The sequence below is a fragment of the Arachis stenosperma genome, chromosome 2, assembly GCF_014773155.1.
Source record: "Arachis stenosperma cultivar V10309 chromosome 2, arast.V10309.gnm1.PFL2, whole genome shotgun sequence".
NCBI lineage: Eukaryota > Viridiplantae > Streptophyta > Magnoliopsida > Fabales > Fabaceae > Arachis > Arachis stenosperma.
The window spans coordinates 12,140,612-12,157,686 of NC_080378.1; the positions used below are offsets into that span (position 1 = coordinate 12,140,612).

The 17,075-nt window shown below is 32.6% G+C and overlaps 1 protein-coding gene and 1 pseudogene across 1 annotated transcript; both read right to left on the minus strand.

Moving 5' to 3' along the window:
- Positions 1-4,792: 4,792 nt before the first annotated feature.
- Positions 4,793-10,009, minus strand: LOC130962337 (uncharacterized). Its single transcript, XM_057888557.1, has 7 exons — positions 9,626-10,009; positions 7,185-7,265; positions 6,948-7,061; positions 6,539-6,817; positions 6,300-6,413; positions 5,465-5,537; positions 4,793-5,342 (listed from the first exon to the last, which is right to left on the minus strand). Exons 2-7 carry the CDS (start codon positions 7,248-7,250, stop codon positions 5,305-5,307), a joined length of 684 nt encoding a protein of 227 aa, XP_057744540.1. The 5' UTR covers positions 7,251-7,265; positions 9,626-10,009; the 3' UTR covers positions 4,793-5,304.
- Positions 10,010-11,404: 1,395 nt separating this feature from the next.
- On the minus strand, positions 11,405-16,903 carry LOC130960944 (tRNA nucleotidyltransferase cca2-like; annotated as a pseudogene).
- Between the last annotated feature and the right edge of the window lie 172 nt (positions 16,904-17,075).

Below are 17,075 nucleotides of genomic sequence, written 5' to 3' on the forward strand. Positions count from 1 at the left end.
AGAACTTGTTTCTCTTTGTCTCCCCAAATAAATTATTTTTTTTAGATGTTTGGAATAAAAAAAAAAGAAAAGAAAAAAGGAGTTGGTAGAGCAAAAGAATGGAAAATGCAAAAAGGAAAAAAAGAATGAAGCAAATAGCATTGAAGTGAAGCAAAGCAGAAAGAAAATTAAACCTTAGCATAAAATTCAGCATAAGATATATTAATTAGAAGCCTTTAATGTGATATCATATGATCATATCATATGGTTTGAGAAGCTAACAAATTTGAGACACAAAAAATGAAATAAATGTTGCTTTTAGATGAAAACAATGCAATGCCCCCACAATGAAGAAATCACTTTAGTTGACTTTGTTGCTCAATTTATTTATTGATGATGGCAAGAACTTGAAGGGAAAGCTTGATATTATTGATGTGAAACTTTTCACTTTGGGGTAGAAAATTTTTTCAAGTTTTTCACCTTTTTTTTTGTTATTTTCCCTTTATTTCATTATAATAGCAACTAGGCAAAAGATCTTATCACAACCTTTCAATTTTGCATACCATTTTTTCAAATTTTCATATCTTTTATTTTTTAAATAAAATTAAAATTTTTTTGACTTAATCATGAGGCCTATGTGGGTATTTATTTGTGAATCAATTGCTGCCACTATCCATATCACACTCCACGCAAGCAATCTTTTCTTAAAGTTAAAGTTTGGAAAATGTTTACATCACATGATTCTTTTACAGTTTTACCATATCAAAATGGTATATAATTCTCAACAATTTGGATTGTTTGATGAGAAAATTTATTGCATCTATCTAACCCTACCAAGCTGATGTTTATATATATTTTTATCAAAAATACAAAACTATTAACATCTCAAAAGTATTTCTGTATTTGTATAAGTGCTATGATACTTTTAATATTATGCCTAACTTACTAAAAAAAAAACAACTAGATAATATTCAATAAATTTTAAATATTTTATATTTTATTTTAAATATTTTATTTTTTATTTTTAAAAATAAGTTAGACAATTTAGACATCATAATAAAAATATCATAAAATTATTCATCTTCTGTATTTTATAGAAAACAGTTTGATTTAACATTTAAGCAAGTACAAGGATGTACCAAGTGAATTTCCATTTATAGCAAGTAGTAAATCTTAACAAACTAAATAAAAATAACAACAATAATGACAATAATAATAATAATAAAGTTGTTCTGGATAAAACAAATTGCTTGAAAGTTATAAGAGGTAAGTAACTTGGTACATTGTATAAAAATGGTACATAAAAAATGCTGTCCTTAGAAAAAAAATTGATAAATGGGAAGCATTTCAGTTTTCCTGATTTGGCAAGTCACCTTCTAGGTAAAAATTATTTCACCAATATTATGGATTATTGTAAAGGGAAGCATTGTTTTTATTCTTGGCTTCATTGTTTCCATGCACTCAATACACAAAAAGAAACCATAAATCTTTCCTTAGGAACATACTATGCTTCTTGACTAAGCATTGTTTCCTTCTTGTTATAGAATGTTTTGAATTTTATTTAAGATCTCCAAAAGCATGACATAAAGCTTTCCAAAAGAAAAACCAAACATGCTATTAGTTATTTTCATTATTTGGGTAAACATGCAAATGGATTCTAATGAATTTTAGATCAGACACTTTCGTTTTTAACAAATTTTTATGATAGGTTAGTTTTTTCGTCGATTTTAGTCAAATTTTTAGTATCATTAGAAGAATAAATTAGTGTCCCTTTAAAACGGAAAAGAAACTGCCTAAAAAGGTAATTTCCAAAAAATTTTAAAAAATAAAGTATTTGATTTAAAATTTTGTAAGAACTAATTTGAATGTTTAATCTTTTTATTTTTGTCTGTTATATGTTTTTATTATCCTTCTCTATTTTCAATCACTTTTTTCTTTTTCTGTCACCATAATATAAACCCTATAATCAATAAACTATGATTTTTTTTTTTTAGTGAGAACTTGAGATCACTATGTACATATGATCATACATACTAACATAGAGCACATGGCAATTTTGTAAGTGGCAATATAATTCAATTCTTAGCATAATTTCCATGGAAGGGTCAATAGATTAAATGGATAAACCATATCTTCTATTAGATTTTGAGCTATTAATATTTTAATTAATTCCTTGTCAATTGAAAAAATAAATAAATAAAACTAAAATCAGCTTCAGAAATGCCCTTTAATTTTCTTTCAATCCTCATGTGTCACTGATTTTGGACCCAGCAGCAGTCAATAGCATGCTACCCCACAATTTAGAGACATTCTTGATTCTTATGCACACATTTAATTTGAACACATGATCAATTTTCTTTTTTAGTGGGACACCCCCACCCCAAAAACTCAAAGACTCTAAAATCAAATTGGAATTTTTGAATTTTCCACAATGTAACAGTTCTTGTCTCAATCAAAGTAATGAGGCAGATTTGGTCATTAATATAGATTACATAATGGATAATCTGAATCTTCATATCTCTTTCATGCATGGACCACACTTAATTGCAGTAGGACATTGTCACATATACTATGGGACAATCTTAATTGTGACATATAACCACCAAAGTTTAAGTTATAGGAAATAGTAATGACTAAACAAAATTTAGGAGCATTAATGTATTGATGCATCAGCTCAATTCTCTGCAATATGCATCATAGAGGTAAGTAATGATCTATGAAGCATTGATACCAACATAGATATGAGATATGAATATGGAAACTTATGAACTTGAAAAAATTGAGATGTAAAAAAGACGTGTGTCGATCGAGTATTGTCTAGTTTTAGGATTTTCAACATGAACAAAGCAGCTTAACAATGTGTCTGTACTTCTTACACGATATATTTATCTATAATTTGAATGGAATGATACATTAATGCGTTTGGTTTGTGTTTTTTATTTTGTTTTTAGGATTTTATAAAAAAAATAGTGAAAATAAAATTCGTCTTTTATTTTCATTTTTCATGGTCTATTTTTACTTTTTTTCTTTATAAAACACCAAAAAATATGAAAATGAAAACCAAACACCTCGCTAACTGCCAACACTAAACAATCAGAATAATGGATATCGCTATAACTGAATAGGTCAAATCAAACTAAATTAAGTCTGATTGGACTTAGGGAAATTCATAATCTTATAAATGGATAATATGTGATCATATTTTGCCAAAGCAAGAGGGGTATTAACTATTATCATGCAAAAAAAATTGGTGATCAAACAAAAACTAATGCCTTTCAGGGACAGTAATATGTGCTTTTCTTGAAGGACCACTATCCTTCTCTAAAATTAGAATTCACATGGAGGCATGTGGATATAAGATTGAAACCTTGAAGGACAAAAAATTAGGGGTAGATTTAATTATCTGAGTATGGTAAACTCACCTATTGCATGTGATATCCAAAAGCCTCAAAGAAATACATTGAATAAGAGTGGACCAAACAAATGTATGATAACAACAGCTATAATATAAAGTCTTGCATATGAAAAGTACTGTCATATTGTCATAATCATCTGAAATTGAAGTGTCTAACCATATTTATGTATAAAGTCTAAGAGTAAAATGTTCCAAGTTGATTTATGAAGGAAACCCATCTTCCTAAAACAAGGACAGAAGGCTCACTGAGGAATGGAAGTGAAGCAAGACACATAAGACAACAAAAACTTTCATTTATGTTGCAAAGCTTTCAAGCATCAAAGGTTTTATTGATGGTTTTCAATAATCAAGAATTGATTAAAAGACTTGGAATTAAGCTAAGGATTAAGAAGAATCGTTTTACCTAGTTTATCTAATTGTTGATTTATAGATGTATTGATAAATTGAAAGTGTGTGACTGATGATGCTTGAATGATCATTTAAAGTTATGTGTAAATTCTTGATGAATTTGATGAAACATGGAAGATTTAAGAATTATTTTAGAATGAGGGGTCAAATTGTAAATAACATAAAACTAGTATATGAGTTATACTATTAGGACAAAACTATAATTTTAGAAGAGTTTGAGGTCTTTGATGTAAAAAATACAAAAGTTGGCTTATTAGAAGTTATCTGAAACTCAAATAAGTCCGTAGAGGGTAATTTTAGTCAAATGGAGGTTGAGATTAATAATGTAAATTTTAGTAAGTATAAAGATAAAATGATAATTTTAGAAAACAAGGGCTAAGTTGCAAAAGATGATAAATTGTAAGATCTTCAATAAGAGGTGAGCCAAATCATTTTTCACATCTAGATGTGTAACACCAAAACAGTGTGGAAAGGAGAACATGTATACACAATCAGTGCACACAAAATACTTCATATCAATGTAGAAGTAGAACTATAGCTAGTTCGCCAAATAATCAAACGATGCTCACAAGTTTCTTTAAATCAGTCGATACAATTCTTAAAACGGTTGATTTGTTAGTTGGGCATGTTTAGCCATTCAAACGGTCGATACAATTCTTAAAACGGTTGATTTGTTAGTTGGGCATGTTTAGCCATTCAAACGGATGGCAAGTGGAGAATCCCGTCCTGCCAAAAGCCCGTGCCACCTCACTTAGTGAGAACGGTCCTAAAACTTCACTCGCCTCACCTGCCAGCTTGCCAAATTTCTTTTTTTTTTACTATTAAGTATTAAATAATATATATAATTTCACAATTAATTTAATAATTTTTGTAATTTCTAAAAATATAAAAATTTATAATTTCTAAGTTCATAAACATTCTTTATAATTATAAATATGTAATAAACATAATCATAAACCAAGTTTTTAAAACAAAATAATAAAATTAACATTGTACAAAGTAAAATAAATATTATCTAAAATATATAATTAAACATCTACAAATTTAGAACATAATCAATCAAACGTAAAATATAATCCAAAACACTAAATTAAAACATCTTGAAAAAAATCCTGAGCCTGACGGAAAAGCCCGCCCTGCCCCGCCTCGCCAAAATCCGCGGTGCGGGTTAGGCAGCCTCAATTTTCCAGTCCGACCCGCCTTTTTTGGCGGGTTATGCGGGCCAGTCCAGCGGATTTAGGCGCGTTTGCCACCCCTAATGGCAACTAAAAGTGCAATGTGACTTTGAATTTCTATTCCAAATAATGTGGATATGTTCATAGTGAAGATGGAAAATATTACAGAGATAATATAATAATGATACCATTTCTGAGCCTTCACCTAATAACTTACACTTCTAGTCTAATACATTATGTTCAGAAGAAAATTACATTAGTAATATTCATTACATTGCTAAAACATATTTCTTTTACTGCAGCAAGGAAACTATTATTGAAAAAGAATCATCCAACCATGGTCCTCTTTCGCCCTCTTTGTCGCACTACAGTAAATTGTAAGTGTGACTATGGGTAAGACATCTTGAAAAGAAAAAGGAAAAAAAAAAAAGAAGGGGGGGGGGGGGGGGGGGGGAATCTAAATTTCAAACAAGAGGGAAGTTGATACCTTGAGCAAGTTTATTCAATGTGGATGACCACTGCTTTGATGACTTGCGGTATGCAGCAAGTATCCGATCCATCTGTCAAGGAAGATTATGGTATTGTACTAAGTGAGAAATCAAGATTGTTTGTTGCCTCTGTTTGATGAAGCAGAAAGCTTTTTTTTTTTCAATAAAAGAAACCAAGCACAAAGAATATTAGATCAGCATAAAAGAAGCTATATATTAGAACAGAATAACAATCTATAGTCCCTCATTGGAAATCTTGACTCAGCTAGCATGAGCATCTTGGGAAATGTCTCACCATCTCCGCATGTTTGAACTCGGTTAATTATCATGCTAATCAGAAATTAGGCTTTAGTTTTAATTGCCAAGTCAGGGTTACACACTCTTGTGCAAGTAATCGATGAGAGGCAGTCATTCTAGAAGGAGATTATGCAGTACTTGGACTAATGCATTGACCTAGCTGCCGAGGCATTATTATTTTTTCTTGGTTTCAGGTCATATCTCACATTCAGAGCTAGAACCCAACTAGTAATATATATTATCGATATATGTCACAGACTCTTTAGAAGCCATTACAATTTAAGAATTTAAAAATAAATAAATAAATAAAAACCCCAAGGTTGAAACTAGTGATGACTCGTTAGAAATTCTAATAGGTGCGCACTCTTATAGTTCTCATAAAGCTATATAATAAGCCTGCAATCCCAATTCACAACTGGAAATATTTCTAACAGCACCATTTTGTTTGAAGCACATCAAACACAAACAATGGCACTTCTAATCTGCAGCATATGTGCATACAAGTTAGGATTATTGAAAAAGGGCATAATGAATTACCACATTCCCACATGACGAATGCATTGAAAGAAGAGCTCTTTCCAGAACATACAAATCAACAGCTTTATCTTCTGGTAGAGTTGAAGTGAAGCTCAATCCAAAGTCAATTAGGACCTGCATAAAAACACAGTTGAGTTATGTTTTATCAGTTTTATGATATTTTCCATAATTACATAACTTAAGTCTATAAATAACAATAGTCCTAATGACTTAATGAGATGACAGTTAAAACAACTCACCAATTGATTGGTACCACTCTTCAGCAACATATTTGATGTTGTTAAGTCACCATGAATAAGGCCACCATCATGCAATTTACCAATTGCATCACCAACTTGGGAAGCAATATCATCAAGCCGCTCTTCAACAACACCTTTCAACCCAAATTCAAGAAGTACTTCTTTGAGGGAAGGGCCCTCAACATACTCAAAAGTTAAAGTGTTCAACACAGTATCCACGGCATAGAGTGCAGGAGTACAAACCCCAAGCTTTCTCGCTTTGGTCATGCACCTAGCCTCCTGTTCAAACAAATTGATTTGATTGGTAAAAAGATAGCATTTCAACAGACATGAATTAAACCAAGTCATTGAATTCCTGGGCATCATAATAAACATAAACAGAAAATAATGGAACTATCGTGATACTCACAGCATTTAAGCGCCTAAGGGTAAGCTTAGTATCCAAAGTTGGATGCCTATACTTCTTTGAGAAGCGTTCCTTGATAACAGACCTCCTCCCCACAAAATTGGACTCAAAAACCCTCTACGAAGAATGATTAAAATCAACAGAACAAAAAGCAAGTCAACTATATCAGACATGGATGGGTTTTTGAAAATTCATATAAAGGAAGTTGACAATATGACATTGACGTATATTAGCACTTACAGCTTCAGCACCTTGCTTTAACAGAATGAGCGGGCTGTGGTTTGCACAAGTTTCAGTCTCTTCCATTATGGTAGAAAATTCCTTCAATTTGACAAAATGGAAAATCAGGTATAGAAATGTTTAAGTTACGATATTGATTTGAATGCGATGATTTTCAAGTGAAAATAGTTAAGAAACAACGACATAACCAAGCACTTTGAAGAACTAACTGACAGTGTTTGGAAAGTTAAATATGTGAGAAAATTAAATTCTGATGTTAGGAACAACTCAGTATGCTAATGGAAGTGATTCAATTAAATGATTTGGAATGACAATTTAAATGAAATAAAACATTATATTTTAATAGTTACACACAAAATTATTTTTTAAACAGCATGATATAATCAAAATGAAATAAATAACCTTTGTATAAATCAGTTTTTTTTTTCATCATTGTGCGGACTGTATAATTGATACAAAATTGAATACCACAGCTTCCAAATTGATCCTATCAAATTATTTGAGAAACTGCATCAACATCTCTAGTCTCCACTGCACCACAAACAATTCCATACAAAATTTCATATTCTAAATGATAGCATTTCACATTTAGGGTTTAAGGTTGACAAAAGTCCGATGGGGCAAAATTTGACGGTAGCATTTCACGTTGAAATCGGTAAAGTCTTTTAGTTTTCACAAAAACGAGGGTTTTGATGACGGAAAGAAGCAAGGCAACATCATTGTGTGTATGCTTTGCAGCGAGGAGTGGCGGGAGAAGAGCAGCAGGGACACTCACTTGGCAGTTGGTGGCTGTGGAACAAACAAGCGGGGAACAGAGAGAGAGAGAGAGAGAAGGGTTTTAGACTTTAGTTTTTTTATTTTAGATAAGCTAGGGACATTTTTGGTATATTAACTTTTATGTAAGGTATTTTTGGTATCTCATAAATCTAAAAGGTTCTGAGAACCGGACCGGTTATCGAACCACTCTAGTCATTGGTTCACTGGTTTACTGGTTCAACCGGAAAAACCGTTTTAGAATAAAATAATATATAAATTATAATTAAACACCCTAAAATATAATTATAGTCTAATATAAATATTAAAAGATTCAAAGTACATCAGCAACCCTAAAACAGCAACACCAGTATATTATCGAACAGCAACAATGAAACAGCAACACATTATAAAACACTAAAACAACAACACCAGTACATTATCAAAACACTAAAACAGCAACACCAGTACATTAGCAACATCATTCAGCAAGGCAGTGATGACACTAAACTAAACACTAAAAACAGCAAAATCAGTACATTAAAGTACTACTAAACAGATACGGTAAGCAATAATAATAATAATAGCAGAAAGAAATTGCTTAGGTTGTAAATACTAAATATACAAATCTAAAAGCTAAGCCTTATATCAAATGCATGGCTCTGGTTTTTCTCAAGTTGCCATGTACGTTAAATAAATGGTCCACACATATGCACAGGAACTATTCAGCTGCAGCAATTGTAAAAGCAGCAATGGTAAACCATTAGCAGATCAGCAAAAAAAATAGTGACTGAATTGAAGCTATATATCAATTAAAAACCCTAGAAAAGCAAAAGAAACATAGAAGTTATTAACAAATGCAACTTCATCCGTGTTTATGAACCTGTAAATGGACTGGAGCAAATTTAAAAGTAACAAAATCAAAATAGGAGGATTGGTAGGCAAGTTATTATTCACAAATGCATTGTTAGCAGCAATTGCTTCTTGATTAATACTATCATCCATAGCTGAAATTAATAAATCATTCACAAAATTGAAAACAGCAGCAGTACAAATTATCATTCAGCAACAAACATTATTACATTATGAAACAGCAACAAGTAATCCTTAATCACACTAAACCTGAAATTTCAACAGCAGCAAGTAATCCCTAGTCACACTATACCTGAAATTTCAACAAACAAAACAGCAACAACTAATCCCTAGTCACACTGAACCTGAAATTTCAACAGCAGCAAGTACAGCAACAAGTAATCCCTAATCACACTGAACCTGAAATTTCAACAGCAGCAAGTAATCCCTAATCACACATTCACACTAAACCTGAAATTTCAACAAACATTACAACACAGCAATAAATAATCCCTAGTCACACTGAACTTGAAATTTCAACAGCAGCAAGTAATCCCTAATCACACTAAACCTGAAATTTCAACAAACATTACACAACAGCAACAAGCAATCCCTAATCCCTAAACAAAAATTTCAACAATGATTTGATTTTCAATTTTAGCAGCAACAAGAAAATTTCAACAAAAATTTCAGGAAGTAAAGAAAGAGCAGCAGCACAAAATCAGCAAAAATTAGCAATTTCACAGTTTCACATTAAAAATCAGCAAACAGAGGCTCTGGGGAGAGAAGACTGAGACACGAACAAGAACTGAAGAAGTGAAAGCAGTGACACTAACCTTCGACGGAGACACGGACGGCGACCGGGGAGACGACGGCGACCGACGACACGGCGAGCTGCTTCAAGCCAACAAAACAGAGAAGCCACGGAGGACGGACGGAGGACAGGGGGAAGGAGGACGCCGAGCTACAAGAGAGGGCTTGGCCACGGACGACGCCGACAGCACGGACGCGGCAGCACTGTGGCAGAAATGTTGCAGGGAGAACCTAGGGTTTTGGTTTGGGGATTTAACTTTGCTTCAGAGTAGACATATCACTATTCTAAAAGAGAAATAAAACTGAAGTTGCAAGTTGAACTTTCTTTCTTTTTCTGATGAGTTCCGATTTAAAAAATTGAACTTTGTAGATAAGTCAGTTTCATGCTGAATTTGCCAATTTGGTAACACTATCAGAGAATTTTCTTTTTTGAAAATTATAAAATCAGATCATTATCGTCTCTTATAAAATAAATAATATTAGGTAATCAGTTACTATATTCTATTTGCTTGTAATTTTCTACATAATTTTAATATTATATAATTATTATTTTTGGATGTATAAGAAACTGTGATAACATCAATATTAGTTGTTATTGTTAATAATTAATTAATTAATTAAAATATGGCAGAGTTTTATCGCACCGCCAGAAGAATCCTGAATAATATGAGGACATGTGGAACCTCAACCTTTAATATTTTATTTTAAAAAATAATATAAAGTTTGATGAATACATTATACAAATGCAACAACATTCAAGAAGAAGCAAGTGGGCAAGTTGAGATGTATTGGATCGGGTTTTACTGGTTAGATAATGATTTTTAGGGTTTGTTTGGGTTGTTTTTTTTTTTTTTTTAAATAATTATTTTTATGTTTAGATATTTTATATAAAAATTTTTTTTATAATTTAAAATATTTTATTTATAAATAATGTGAATAATAGATTTTAGAATTAATCTAATAAAATAAAAAAAAAATTATTTTAAATTATTTTTTAAACTTTAATACTAGAATAATAAGAGCAAAACTAATGAGTTGAACATCTAACTATTGTTAGTTGTGTATGAGTAAATCGAATAAAAAAATAATCATCTAATTAAAAATAATCAACATAATTATCTATGTACCTATTAAATTGAACATCCAATATATCTATTATTCACATTGTTTAATATTTTTATTATCTATCTATACTTTTTCATTTGGATTAAGTAGTGGGGCCTATGTCTTTTATGGTGAGTCTTTTGTGTGCTAACCTTGTTTAGAACCTTGTATACCACTAATTTTTCCTCAAATCATGTGCACGCACGCACCAAAGCAAAACCACGTTCTGATCAAGGTTTCATTAAAAATAAATAAATAAAGTATAAAATTATTTTTGATGCAAGAGTGTTTTTTTTTCCCCCTATCATTCAAGGTTCGAGCCATATGCTTTTAAAATAAGAAATAATTGAATCATAACATGAATACATAGCTATGTGATTATGTTATGTAAGAGATATTTAATACTAACCCAGAATTAAAGTATTTTTATAATTTACAATAAACAAACTTATCCTATTTTAATTGGTGCGCAGGCAGAGTAAATTGAAAATGAAGGCATAGAAATAGTTGTTGTTGTTGTTATTGTTTTTGTTAGAAGGGAATAGTTAAGAAGAGGAAGAGGAATAGTCGTAACAGTTGGTGTGCGTAAGAGTGAGAATCTAGTGAAGAAGAAATGGCTGGTTGCAGTTTTTAAAATGAATTTCATGGAATCCTTATACGGTTTTGAATGCAGACGCTTTATATAACACACTGCTCAAAATTGCGGCGCTTGCCAATTTCCCTCATGCTCTATGCTTGTATAACAAAAGTATAAGTGGTAAGTTCAATTCTTAGTTTATAGAGAAGGGTAAAAAAGGGAAAACCGTAAAAACACAACATAAAATACAAGTGCTTACAAAAACTATGATGGCATGAAACATGCCTGTTAGAGATTATTTGAGAAAGTGTATAAAGGAGGTAAGAGTTTATAATTAGACAAGAAAAGAAAGGCCAAAATATCTATCCTATATTCCTATTCACATATTTCTTCATCCACAAGTATAAGGCAAATCTTCATCCAAATTGTGAGCTTCATACAACTTTGAAGCGGCAGCACAACCACAAGTCATGTGTGCATGAAGTGATTCCCAGTATCATCTGCTGTCCACACAGCTAACTCTGGCTATGCTCCCTCCATCCAAGGCATCTCGGTGCATGGTATGGAACAGACAAATGAGCGTTCCGACATCACTCCAACTTTACACGCTTAGAATTGGCTTCTCTTAACCAGTCAATGCATTACTTACTAGTTCCAGAAGGATTGGCAAGTTGCCATGCCATTGATTTTTCTAGCTGCAAGTGAAAATGGTATATTAGAACCTCAAATTTAGTAAGCGTTCAGTGTGCATGACTGTGCGAGTAAAAATGCAGTAAATAGAATGACTTACCCACTCCTTAACCAGTGGTCCTCCTCCTTTAAGCTGTAAGACATTCATAGCATCTTTGCCACTGATCAATGGCTTCACCTCCCAAACTTTGTTGAGGCCTGTTATCCACCAAAATACGTTAATAGTTACATAATGTGTGGGCTCCCAATCACTTAAAGTGGTAAAAGTTACAACTAAAATAAAGCCAAGCATAGATAGAACAAAGAAAGAGATACAACTTCAAATGCTTAGCAAACTAGGATCACGAATATGAAGTAGAACAGGTAGATGCTGCAGTAAATTTTCAGTAAAAGCTATACACATCTTACACCTTCATTCTTCAAAGGATGCAAGCAATAGATACAGGCATCAATGCTACAAGTTAAACGACTAATACAGCTCACCTAGTTTTATTATAGCACTCTCCTCTGTATTAAACAGATATCTCAGTTTGTGCAATTGTAAGGATTCATCCTCAATGTTGTTAATGTCAATGGGATGTAATAATATGGATACCAATAGTGCAACTCTCCATAAATCTTTAAGCTCCCTCAAGAGAAAACCTAAATAAATCAAATATAAAATCTTGGTGATGTCAGATGCAATCCATAATGTAAAATAACTTTATAGTCACATCCTAGAGCAATAGATTTCCTTTCATTAAATTGAGGTAATATAGCAAGCAGCTTAAAACAAACTTGATTACTTAAAAAGTAAAGTGTAGATTGTGGCTTGAGCGAAGTGCAAATACTATATAGGAAACAATGATTAAAAATGAACAGAGGGGAGTGTCTATGGCTAAGTTCCACTAGGAAACCCAATAATTTAGATGAAAACCACAACATAATAAAGCATAATAAAATTAGCATACAGCACAACTTACAAAACTAGCAAATTAAGTTAACTGAAGATTGAGAGCAACAAGAGCTAAGCTACCAGAAATAATAAGGAAGAACTGCCAATACTAAGGTAGCAAACCAAGATCAATTTACCTGTTAGAACCCGGACTCTAGAAGCAATAGAGACATCATCAATCAATCGTCTCATCCAACCAACATCATCAGATTGCAAACCCTCATTAGATGCAAGACAAGGAATCAATGACAAGAATTTTTGTGATGCTCGGTGTAAATCAAGCACCTGGATTTTGAAACACAATTACAAACACATTAACCAATAGAAACATTAACCAGATTCTAAAAAACTGAAATGATTTATATTACATATGTTAGAACTCTGTTATTCTGGGGTTTACTAAGGATAAAGGTAACTGACCATTTCTGCATCCTTGGATTTTTGCTTGAGTGAGTCACGAATAATATAATTGACAACAGGAATCTATAATTCAAAATAATGTTATTGTCTTAAACCAGCATGTCATTGGAATACAAGAAAACTGACTAAAGAAACTGCATTACATAACAATATTAAAATGTTCCTCGTAAATAGATTTTGTGGATAAAATCAGCTTGAGTTTTCAATTGAGTATCAGGTAAAACTTGAGCTCAATATTACCAATCCTTGAAATGAGACAAATAGTCCCTCCCAAGATTGTCCAATAGCGTGGTTGCCATCTCTACTTGTGTCACGTGACAGTCTAACAAGATATAGATTGTGGTTTCTACATGTCTAATATGAAATACTTCCAAAACACAAACCAATGAAAAAAAGAGGAGAAGAACAAAGCAAGACACTAGAGTTCTAATTTAGACATTTTGCTAGATGTATCGATTCAAAGCACAAAAAAATTACAAATTCAAAATTAGTATCACATAGAACGGACAAGACACATACCACCTTCGCTTTCTTTACTTGGTAAGTGGTATTTTTAAGTGGGAGAAACAAAGCAGCAAAAAGTGACAACCTCCTTTCTTCGTCCTAAGTAACACAGAAATCATTTATCATGACCAGATATAATCAAGCAAAAATAAAATGATAATGGAATGACAACAACTTCTTATTGTGACAATATATGTGAAAATGGATTATGGTAAAAATGAAAAGCTCATTACTCACTGTAAAGGTTGACTCTTTGAGTAAATGGAGAAGATTCCATGCAGTATCCAAGTAAGCAATGCAATGTCTAGATAAAGTGAAAGAACTAGCTGATCACCATTGCCAAGAAAGATGAACATTTTATCTTGTGCAAGAGTATAGTAAAAAACAAAATAGAGAGCCAAGAGGAAAAAATGTTACAAGTATAGGGTTTAGCCATTTTACATAGGGATGGAATAAAGGTGAGAAAAGTGTCTCTTCATAATTTGTTCAACTGCTACTGTAGTATTGCTAGTAAACCAAACAATTTTTTCTTATCCACAGGTTTTGTGGGCCTTGCCCTTGGGCAATTCATGTCATCTGTCAAGTTCAACCCATGTCTGATCTTGTATCAAAAGTTAAATGAATACTAGAGCCAAGAAGGGCCATATGTATTCATGTATAAAATTGATGCATCTCCCATCCAATATATGGATTTCACCTCTATTCTTTTTCATAAGATTTGGTTTTACAAACAACTCCATATATTATATTTCACAAGGCTTTTATAACATGTAAGGTGATGAGGGGAAAAAAAGAAATGAACTTTAATATATATATATATATATATATATATATATATATATATATATGAGGATTGTGTGTGTGAGTGCAATAACAACACACTTCACAATGAGTATAATGATACTTCTTTCAAATTTGAAGTTCACAACAAATATGTAAGGCTGCTAGTGGTGCACTAACCATTATTGTTTTTTATTCTTTCTTTTTTTTGGGTAAAAGTGGCAATATTCAGCTAACTCTTTCTATATGTGCAAGATTTGTTTGAAATTAATAAAGGATTTGCAATCATTATACACCTTTTAACCTATTAAAAACAACGGGGCAAAAAACCTGCAAACTTACCTTTCACATCCATCTGAAATAGTAGGTTCAAACTCATGAGGAAGACTGAACACAATCCAAAATAATGTCAGATCACAAATATGAGTCATTGCCTTGACAGGTTGATTTCTGGATATCATAAGATCAACCTACAAAACAACACACAAGAGACCATAGACGACTAAATTTTCAGTACTATATATAAGCTATTTCCGTTAAAATATCCAATAGCATTCCATAATTGAAAACCACATACCTCTGTTCCAATGCGCTCGTTGCTAATTTTAGCAGCAAGAACATCTTTCACATCACCACATGCAGCAGCTACTTTCAGATCTTCATCTAGAATGAATTCAAATCTAGCACCTATATATAATAAAACATCTCTCTTAAGCAGAGCTGAAAACCAAGTTCAAGCTTCATATAAAAGCATACAAAAAAATGTTCACAGGGTATACAAAATGCAAATATCTTAAAAATTAAAGTATACCAAATCTAATGGCTCGAAGAACTCGTAAAGGGTCATCAAGAAAGGTGGCCTTGGGAGGTAAAGGAGTCACTATCCTTCCAGACTTAAGGTCTGAGATCCCTGCAAAGTGCCAAAGAGATTGTTACATGTGGAGATATAAAAAATAAATGTGTGGAGGGAAGAGGGGGAGGGAGGGTCAAGTAATTCTTATACTTGTTTTGGCAATAAGATCAATTCTAACCTCTCTTCGTGAAATCTTCAACCGAACCAGTGTTGATGTTGTAGAATAAGCTGTCATGCACAACCAAACAGCTTTAGAGAACTATCATTTAAAATGTCCGAATAGGGACTCAAACTAACATTCATAGAAAAAATGATGGGCCATAGACCCAGATATATGCACACAAAGATACCTGTTAATTGTCAAATCCCTCCTATATGCATCCTCTTCAGGTGTGCCAAAGCTTTGCTGTTAGACATGAAAAACTTTATTTGGTTGAGAACTCAACTTGGTAATGGGGAGAATATACACAAGCACACATTGCAAAAGTGGATAATCAACATTTCATGTTGGCATAAAATTAGCTTAAAAAACAAGGAGTGTGCAAAACATAGAGGAATATCGCCTTCATCAATAACAAGACAAGACATTGAAGTGATTCCAACAAGTAGGATTAGCATAACATGTTATACGACAATAAATCAAAAGAGAATAATATGAAATATACATATAACAAGAACATGTTATAACATACCTTAGAAGGAATGCGGCTATTCTAAGTATATTCTTCACTCCTTAAGTTAACAAAATCAATCCATATATCAAACAAATTCATCCTTGTTGTCACCAAATGTTTCGACTGGTCAGGGTTGCTGCAAAAAAAAAATGCCATTTAAGATATACATTGCTGCAAAGAATTCAATTTTCATGACTAAATAGAGTAACACTTGAGAAACATACAATAAAAATGTTTTAAAAAAAGCAATAAGAATGGGAAATTGGGAAGAACATACGACTCAATGACGCAAACACCTTGAGCATCTTCACCGATGGACAAGAAGTACTCCCTCACCTTGTCGACAAAATCAGTCCCCATCATATTATCAAGAGCGATATCAATGTCATAGCAATCCTCCCCCAGGAGCTGCAAAACCAACCAAATTCAAACTCCAAACGGAAAAATTACAGGTAAAAAACTATGTAGAGAGAAAAGATCGAGGGACCTTGTTGCATACCCAGCCGCCGGCGACGCAGAGCTGAGTTTGGATGTTAAAGTGGCAGAGAGTGGCGAGAAGCCTATCGAAGATTCTGCGCTCAATGTCCGAAAGTTCAATTTTGTCCTTCACTTGAAGAATGTGCTGAGTGGCAATAGACATTGGTGCGCAGGCGGAGTAAATAGGAAACAACGGCATAGAGATGATTGTTGTTGTTGTTATTGTTATTGTTGGAAGGGGATAGTTAAGAAGAGGAAGAGGAATAGTCGTAACAATTGGTGTGCGTAAGAGTGAGAATCAAGTGAGGAAGAAATGGCTGGTTGCAGTTTTCAAAGTGAATTTCATGAAATCTTTATACAGTTTTGAATGCAGACACTTTATATAACAATGCTCAAAATTGCGGCGCTTGCCCATTTCCCTCATGCTCTATACTTGTATAACAAAAGTATAAGTGGTAAG